This window comes from Cyprinodon tularosa, unplaced genomic scaffold (genome assembly GCF_016077235.1).
Source record: "Cyprinodon tularosa strain WSP-4 unplaced genomic scaffold, ASM1607723v1 ctg1367, whole genome shotgun sequence".
Lineage (NCBI taxonomy): Eukaryota > Metazoa > Chordata > Actinopteri > Cyprinodontiformes > Cyprinodontidae > Cyprinodon > Cyprinodon tularosa.
Genome location: NW_024038186.1, coordinates 101,358 through 110,472, shown reverse-complemented (window position 1 = coordinate 110,472; position 9,115 = coordinate 101,358). Strand labels below are relative to the sequence as shown.

At 46.2% G+C, this 9,115-nt stretch overlaps 1 protein-coding gene across 1 annotated transcript; it reads left to right on the top strand.

Moving 5' to 3' along the window:
* The first annotated feature begins 562 nt into the window (after positions 1–562).
* On the top strand, positions 563–8,653 carry LOC119778646 (gap junction beta-4 protein-like). Its single transcript, XM_038277986.1, has 4 exons — positions 563–789; positions 5,441–5,649; positions 6,878–7,179; positions 7,259–8,653. The coding sequence occupies exons 2-4, from the start codon at positions 5,479–5,481 to the stop codon at positions 7,599–7,601; spliced, it is 816 nt and encodes a 271-aa protein (XP_038133914.1). The 5' UTR covers positions 563–789; positions 5,441–5,478; the 3' UTR covers positions 7,602–8,653.
* Positions 8,654–9,115: the final 462 nt, after the last annotated feature.

The following is a 9,115-nucleotide window of genomic DNA, read 5'->3' as shown; positions in this document are numbered from 1 at the left end:
CAACAAACTATACATTTCTCACTAGAAATGTAATCAAAACTCATTTTATTGCAAAAACAAACTCAAGTTATTAATCTTTCCACAAAAAAATGAGCGAATGTCGGCCATCTATATATATATTTTTTCTTCTCCCAGCTGGAATCTTGAAAGTCACGTGACTAGGACGTAAAACAATAGAAAGCGTATAGGCAGAAGAAATGTAGAAGTACCACAAAAAAATGGCCATTAATGTACCTCCACTACGTTTTGCAGTGTGGACCAACGTAGTGGGGGTACATTTTCCCATGAGACTGGGTTGTCCAGGGTGAGGACGCCCCAGGCCCTGACAAAGTCTGTGCACGGCCCTGTTTCTGACTTTGAATTTCCACAGTTGGGTCAGAGTTGCGATCAGGACCTGGTCTTGGATCAGGTTTGGGGTTTTATATGCTGTTTTCCTGCGCTGTGATTGCTCAGCAGCCTGACATGGAGGGCGAGGCAGCAGGATGCCGGGTTCCTCCCTCCCTGAATGCTGTAGGTGTGTCTTCCTTTACTTATTCATGAGGTTTGGGGTTACAGAAGTGGAAACAGACAGATCGGAACATGTAAAGCCTTTGTGCTTGTGTGTTTTCATGACGTCGCAGCTGCTCGGTCTGGTCCGGCTGGTTTTCTGAGGAAGGAGGCAGAAAGCAGAAAACAGCAGAAAAAAGAGGATCCAAAGAGTTTTTCCCTCTTACTACACTTCTGGATTTTCATAGATTTTTTTACGGTGCTGTGGAGGTTTCTGCTGTTTGTGAGACATTTGGAGACCAGGTAAGGTTCTATTGGTCTGGCTTTTCTCCAGTCTGTGTTGCCTTCAGGGCGGGTTCCAACAACTCAGACATTCAGGATCACAGAGTTCTACTTTCTCTCTAAACAACAAGTAGTTCTTTAAAGAACTGAGGAACCCGATTTCCCTGGCCCGACTGTGAGACAGAGAGACATGGAGGGACAGAGACACATGTAGAAACAGAGAGACAGACATGTAGGGAAGGGCGCAGAGGGAAAGGAGGGAGTGAGTCATGGCTGTGGTCTTCAGCTCAGGCTGTGTGGGTGGGGCCCCCGGCAGGAGGCTTCAGAAGGAGCCGCCTGCTGCTCAGAGAACTTTCCGCCTCTGAAGAGGTTCTGAAGTTCTGTGGTACCCACCTCGTCCCTTAAGTCCATTCTGACCAGTAAATCCCACAGGTGCTTACTGGGAGTGAAAGTCAGAACCTCGAGCCATTTTTAAAGACTGTTCCTCGTCGGCCTCCAGGGGTCGTGTTTTTGGTCCTCTGCAGAACTTATGTAACCATGGAGCTTCACACCTGAGATCCAACACCACCAAGAACGTTCTGACCTCCACGGTACCGCTCCTCCCTCAGGCTGGGAGATCATTGGGGTCAGCTCCAGCAGCTCTTGGTGTTAGAGAAGTTCTTTTTGGTGGACCGGGTCAGAACCAGCAGTGGTTCTACCTTTAGAAGGTCATTGGAACCTGGATGGACAGCAGAGCAGCTGGTCCTCTGAATGTTCTGCTGGGAGGTCCAGATGAAGCTGGTTCTGATGTGTCATTGGGACTATAGAAACCTGTCTGATCTTTGAGGTTCTGGAAAACGCTGAGGACTCCAGGATCCGTTGAATAAGGGATTGACCTCTAACCTCTGTCAGTAGAACAGAAGTATGGAACCGCAGCGGAGCAGCAGAAGTTCTGAGGTTCTGATGTCTGCGGCCCGGGTAGCGCCGCTCAGCCCACCTATTTGGAAGGCAAATGTGACTGAGCTGCTGTCACAGGCACGGTTCTGTTGTTCCCTGATTGGCCCCGCCCATTTCCTGCGGTACCAGGTGTAGGTTTACTGCTGCAGCAGGTTCCCTCATCTGGGTCCTAAATCCTGCCTAATTAAAGCCCATCACAACGTTTGGAAGGATTCCGAAGGCAAGGTTCTACCGGGTCCACGTTCTTCCGGGTCCATGTTCTACCGGGTCCATGTTCTACCGGATCCATGTTCTACTGGGACCTCCACGTTCTTCCGGGTCCACGTTCTACCGGGTCCACGTTCTACCGGATCCACGTTTTGCCTGGTCCATGTTCTACTGGGACCTCCACGTTCTACCGGGTCCACGTTCTTCCGGGTCCACGTTCTTCCGGGTCCATGTTCTACCGGGTCCATGTTCTACCGGATCCACGTTTTGCCTGGTCCATGTTCTACTGGGACCTCCACGTTCTACCGGGTCCACGTTCTTCCGGGTCCACATTCTACCGGGTCCACGTTCTGCCAGGTCCATGTTCTACCGGATCCCTAGCCAGCTCCCATGTCAGAGGATGAAGAGAGCACATCCAGTTAGTCACAGTCAGAGAAACAGGACTACACTGGAAAACAGGCCAAGCTCCAACATCTAGAAACAAAGGTGTTGATGGCAGCAGCACAGCTGATATTTCTCTCCAGGATGGAGTCACAGCCAAACAGGAACAGACCAGATGAAGCTACTATGAGAAAAAGCAGAGAGAGCAGAACGTTAGAGATTGAACTAACAGATTCTGCAGAGTGGGAGAATAGAGATAGAATGAAGCAGAATGATGAAAAAGGGGTCCCTATGTCCTCCAGCAGTCTAAGCCTATAGCAGCAGAACTATAGAGATAGATCAGGATAACCTGAGCCACTCTAACTAGAAGCTTTATCAAAAAGGAAAGTTTTAAGCCTAGCCTTAAAAGTAGACAGGGTGTCTGCCTCACGGACTAAAACTGGTAGTTGGTTCCACAGGAGAGGAGCCTGATAACTAAAAGATCTGCCTCCCATTCTACTTTTAGAAATTCTAGGAACCACTAGTAAACCTGCAGATTGAGAGCGAAGTGCTCTGTTAGGAACATCAGGAACAATCAGATCTCTGATATCAGATGGAGCTTGGCCATTTAAGGCTTTATATGTGAGAAGGAGGATTTTAAATTCTATTCTGGATTTAACAGGAAGCCAATGAAGAGAAGCCCGGATAGGAGAGATATGATCTCTCTTTTTCATTTTCATCAGAACTCTGGCTGCAGCATTTTGGATCAGCTGAAGGCTTTTAAATGTATTTAATACTTTGTAGAAAAGCCTTTTTTGGCAATGAAAGCTTCTAAACGCCTCCTGGATGGAGAAATGAGTGGCCTGCATTGATCAGGTGGGATTTTGGCCCATTCCTCCACAAACAGCCTTTAAATCTCGAAGGTTTGGTGTTCATCTTCCATGAACTCTGACCTTTAGATCTTTCCATAGGTTTTCTATTGGATAGCAGTCAGCTGATTGGCTGGGCCATTCTAGCAGCTTTATTTCTCTCTGTGGAACCAGTGGAGAGTTTCCTTGGCTGCGTGTTTTAGGCTCATCGTCTCGCTGAAATGTCCACCAACGTTTCATCTTCTTCATCCTGGTAGATGGCAGCAGATTTTTATCCAGAACGTCTCTCTACATTTTTCCATTCATTCTTCCTTCAATGATTTGAACTTTTCCAGAACCATACGCTGAAAACAGCCCCACAGCATGATGCTCCCACCTCCAAACCTCACTGTTGCTATGGTGTTTATGGGCTGAGGTGCAGTGCCCTTTGACCTCCAAACATGATGTGTATTATGGGATCCAAAGCGTTCAGTGTTGGTCTAATCTGAGCAGACTATATTCTCCCAGTATTTCACAGGCTGCTCTAAATGTTGTTCAGCAAACTTTAAACGACCTTCAGCAGCTTTTCCTTCAGCAGTGGAGTCCGGCGTGGTGAGCGTGCTACAGGCCATGGCGGCTGACTGCTTTACTGACTGTTTTCTTTGAAAAGATTGTTCCTGCTGATTCCAGCACCTGGTCCTGGTGGGTTTATGGTGGAATGATGTTCTTTTCATTGCTGGATTATGGCTCCAACATGCTGGGGAAGATTCCCAGTCATCCAGGTCAGAGTCATTCCAACTTTGTTTCCAAGTTTGAAGACGTTTCTCTTCCCATCCAGGAAGCTTTTTCTATTCCAAATGCCTGGATTAACGTTGAGCTCCAGGTTTTATAGAGTGGACCAAACAAAGAACGTTATGGTTTAGAAAACATGAACATTGAACCAAAAACCTACAACCAGCAATAGAGTTGATTCCTTCCCCCATCATCTCAGACCTGATCTCCATGCAGGGGACCAAAACATCTTGCCAGGCCAACAATGACCCTAACGACCGCCCTTTAAGAGGCATAGGCCAGCATCGGGTTTGCAGGCCAACGACGCTAACGGCCCAATTACTAAATGTTGGAGCCGTTTTTTTGGTTCAATGTTCATGTTTTCTAAACCATAACATTCTTTGTTTGGTCCACTCTATAAAACCTGGAATTTAACGCTAATCCAGATATTTGGAATTGAAGAATCTTCCTGGATGGGAAGAGAAACGTCTTCAAACTTGGAAACAAAGTGGATTGATTTGCACTTTTTAAGCTCTGTGGTTCAAAAAGTTCTCACTGGAACATTGAGAAGTTTAGAAATCCTTCTGGAAGCAACGCCATCACCGAGGCTGCAGAGGTGTAGAGAAAACTCTTTGCTTTCCCCATCATGAGATGTTTCCTGTGTGATTCCAGAGGCACCTTTTTCTAGGCCATCCTTTGGGACTGAAGCAGCGGATATTCATTAGAAGGATTGCTTTCTAATTACTGAGAGATTTCAGCTGCTGTCTTTGCTTTCCAGGCCTTTTTGTTCCTCCATTTCTTCACGTGTTCAATACTTTTCCTTTGGGCCATTCCACTTTATTCCACAGAACTTAATTCCTGGACATTTATGGTCTGATGTGTTTTTATGGTTGGATTGTATGGATGGTTACCGACATCTGGTGGAAATGTCAATAGCTCCTCTACAAACAGATTCACTGAGGAGAAGGGAGGAGAGTTCAATACTGATTTAATGCTCTATATGGAAAGAAGCAACAAATAATTTTGGAAAAAAGGAGAAGAAAGAACTAAAGGAAAAATTCCTCAGAAAAATAAAGAATTAAGTAAAAATTATCTTCAAATCTACTTTAGTTCTGGAAGAATTTATAGTCTGAGCATTAGAGGTTAAGGAGTCACAGGCTGTGATTCAGAGTGGGCGTGGCCTCCTGTCCACTGCTCTCTGATTGGTCAGAAAGCTGTCGGCCCTCCAGCAGAGGGAGACAGAGAAACCTATGATTGGATAGAAGTTCTAGGTGTTTAACTGGGTCAGAACCACCATCTGATGGTTCTGGGTGAAAATCTGAAAAATCCTCAGAGTTGAACTGGGATTTGTGAAAACTGGAGAAAAGATAAAATGATAACTGGGTCCAGAAAAAAGATGACCCGGTTCACCAAATTGCAAGGTCTGTTAGAAACCTCGTCTGGATGGCCAAACAGGACTGGGTTGCTCTCTGTGGGTTCCCCTGCTCTCCCTCTCAAACTGGGCCTACTGGGAAGGTGTCTCTGATGCTTCTGCTTCTCTCCCTCCACAGTGAGAACCCGTGTGTGACTCGGATCCAGAACCGGGAGGATGAACTGGTCTGGACTGGAGAACCTGCTGAGTGGAGTCAACAAGTACTCCACAGCCTTCGGGAGGATCTGGCTGTCCATGGTCTTCGTCTTCCGTGTCCTGGTGTTTGTGGTGGCGGCCCAGAGGGTGTGGGGAGATGAGAGCAAGGACTTTGTGTGCAACACCAGACAGGTGAGCTGGAAGCAGACACACCTTTATCTGGGGGGTGCAGCGGGGACACTGGCCCTGCCTGATGAGCCGGACCGAGCAGAGCAGGAAGGCTGGGGCTGCTCTGCAGAACCTGCTTCCCTGAACAACCAGAAGCTCAACAGGAGAAATGTTCCCTAAATGTCCACCCTTCACTGAGGTTAGATCCTCTGCTTAAAGACACCAGTGACCAAGCTTGGACCAACTGGACCCAGGAAGCTGTGACTCAACTCATTTGACTCTGAACCAGCCCCTAATACTCAAACAGGATGTGCTTCTTTGATAAGAACCTAACCGATCTGATCTAATGAGCCCAAACAGCTCTGCTAGCATGCGATAAACATGACGCAGCTAAGGGAAAACGAAACCATAAAGCACAGTGGCTGCGACCTGGCTTCCTTCCATGTTGCTCTCCATTGTTTACTATCCTGACTTCTGTCGCAGCTACCTGGAGGGGATTAACAGGTCAACCCGTCTTTGGAAATGTTAACCTGCTAATGTCAGTGGGAAAGCAGCTACAACCAAGACGAGACTATTTTTCTTTTAGAATATAATCCCATTTTTACTGGCAGCTTGTTGCATCTCTAGCAGAATTTATGGAAACTCTCAGACAAAGCCCAGTTTGACAGACATTAGCATTCTGGAAAATATCTGTCTCTTCTGAGGTTTTTCATTTCTACTCATCCAATTCATAGACACTTTTTCTGTTTCGACCCTCGGCCATTTTCAAAGATCCGCGGTGAGAAAGCTGAGCTTCAATGACTGGCCTTACGTAAACGCATCAATAAAAGATCCTCCTCTATCACTTTAATTATAAGTTGAATGAGTCTAGGTTGGACTCCTAAATCTGGCTGTTAGAAATCCAGTTGTCTTTCATTAATTGAGTCATTTAGACTATGGCTATCCTCCGAGTTATTAATCACCAACCAGATAAATGTGTCTCTGTACATTTGGATGCTACTAAAGAAGAATGAATCCGGAGTGATAAATCGTTCACTGTGTAAAATAAACACAACAGACCACGGGTTGAAATACAATGGTACTTTTTTTATCTACAGTTACACTGTATTATATCTAATAACTAAGCGAAACACTACTGAAAATAAGCACAACAAGTTTTCATTTTGGTAAAAGTATAAAATCAGATTGGACTGAAAACCTGATCAGCTAAAGGTGTTTTTCTGCGTTTTGATAAACTGCTTGATGTTTGCAGCCTGGCTGTACCAACGTCTGCTATGACCACATCTTCCCCATCTCCCACATCCGCCTGTGGGCGCTGCAGCTGATCTTCGTCACCTGCCCGTCTCTCATGGTCATGGCGCATGTCAAGTACCGTGAAAGTAAGGACAGGAAGTACATGGCTCTGCACAAAGGCTCCCACCTCTATGCCAACCCTGGCAAGAAGAGAGGTGGTCTGTGGTGGACCTATCTAGTAAGCTTGGTCTTCAAAGCCGGATTCGACTCGTCCTTTCTCTATATTCTGTTTCGGATCTACCACGGATACGACCTCCCCAAGTAAGCCTGATTTACTGCCTCTGAAATGACAGCAGAGCTGTTCTTCGTCGGTTTAATCTCATCTACTTCATCTCTGTAGGCTTTCCAAGTGCTCCCTGTCTCCATGTCCCAACACCGTGGACTGCTTCATCAGTCGTCCCACAGAGAAGAAGATCTTCATGCTCTTCATGGTGGTGTCCAGCTCCATCTGCATCTTCATGTGCATTCTAGAGATGATTTATCTGATTGGCCAGCGGATCTTCAAAGTCATCCACATCCGGAATGAGAACCAGAGGATGGTGTTCGCTGACCAGCATGAACTGACTAACATCGCTCCCCCCAGGTCTCAGTACCGGAGGGCGGACCCCACCCGAGCGGACAGCCAGCTGAGTTTAAACAAGAGGGAGAAGGTGGGTGAACGGCAGAAGACTACGGTGCTGTAGCACCGAGCCGCTCCTCAATCAGACTGCTACTCAGGACCACAGACTCTCCAGATCTAACCGGGTTTCCTAGCCTACCGTAGTCTGTCCTCCATCTGCTGCTGTCCGCTTTCATTTCTGCATCCAGTCACAGCAAACATCCTGGAATTTGCCGAGTCAATGACCTGGAAGCCACCAGGCTCCACCGGCTTCAGCCAGAACCTCCACCTCCATTCATTCCAGTCAGTCACCAGTTCCCCCATCAGGACCGTTCTGATCCAGAACAAGATGGACGGACCTCTGAAGACCCGCTGGAGGAGAACCGCCGAGTTTTATCAATTTAACACGCTGGTTTATAAAGGTGTCCAGAATTAACTCAACTGGGTTTGAGGTTTTCAATCAGAATCAGAACCAGTTTCTGACCCAGAACCAGCATGGTCATAGAGAAGGACAGAAGCTGTGCACTGGGAAGAAGCTGGTTCCTCTGGCTGGTTCTGGGAACATTCCTCAGGATGGAATACTGTTGGTACTGGGTCGTCCTGCAGAACCAGAGTCCAGCATGGTTCTGGTTCTGTTAGGATGAGCAGAACAATGACCTCTGCTGCATCAGGCTCTGTTCCAGGTACCGAGTCCGACCCGATAAGCCTCAGGTAGAAATACGCAGCTTCAGGGTTTATGACAGAAAATAATAATAGTTTATTTAGATCAGTGTCTGTAAATGAGCTGATGGAGCTGAGATGTTCTACGGTTCATCTCAACAAACTGCTGAGATTTTTTTCCTTCATGTTTTTCTTTCAGTTTCACAAACTTTGCTGGAAAATGTTTGCTTTGATGTGCTGATTATGAACTGAATGTTTGTAGGAAACTTCTTTTAAAACAAGACACGCAGAAAAATGCTGAAAGCTGCTCCTCCCTGTTACCATGGTGATTCCCGCCTGTCTGAATAGCGCCCCCTACTGCAGCGACGGGGCGCTATCTTTTCACAATTGTTTAATTCTGTAAATTATCCATCTTTTTTCATTAAATATGTTTATTTCAAAGCTGAAGCCAAATAAAGGATTTAATTTATTCTCTAATTTAATGTTTTTCACATTCATGCTTGGTTGTCTCTATAAAGTTCTGATAAACCATAAAAAACTAAATTCTCTGAATTAAACTGGACCCAAGTTAGATCTTTGGACTTTAAACCTGATTTCATAATCCCCCCCCCCCCCCCCCCCCCCTCCCTCCCTCCATAAACTGACAGCTGTTAATAATTATTCACATCAATATCTCAACATTAAAGATCACAGAGTTCCTGATGACAGAAAGAAAACTCCTCATCGCCTCAAACATTCAAGGTGACAAACGTTGGTTTATTGCTGCGACGCTGAGGTCTGATCCACAGCTGATCGTCCTCCTGGATGCAGGCATCAGAGCTTGATAATGTAAACCTCCAAGTTTAGAACTGGGGTCCGTTTACAGATTTACAGGATCTGGATGTTCTATATCTGGACTGCACCAAACAGTCACTGATAGATTTCTGATCAACTTTAATT

Excerpts from the sequence above, each read along its gene's own strand:
- LOC119778646 (XM_038277986.1), top strand. The coding sequence starts at position 5,479 with ATGAACTGGTCTGGACTGGAGAACCTGCTGAGTGGAGTCAACAAGTAC. Across the intron at positions 5,650-6,877 it reads TTGTGTGCAACACCAGACAG|CCTGGCTGTACCAACGTCTG; the intron begins GTGAGCTGGAAG and ends TGATGTTTGCAG. Across the intron at positions 7,180-7,258 it reads CACGGATACGACCTCCCCAA|GCTTTCCAAGTGCTCCCTGT; the intron begins GTAAGCCTGATT and ends TCATCTCTGTAG.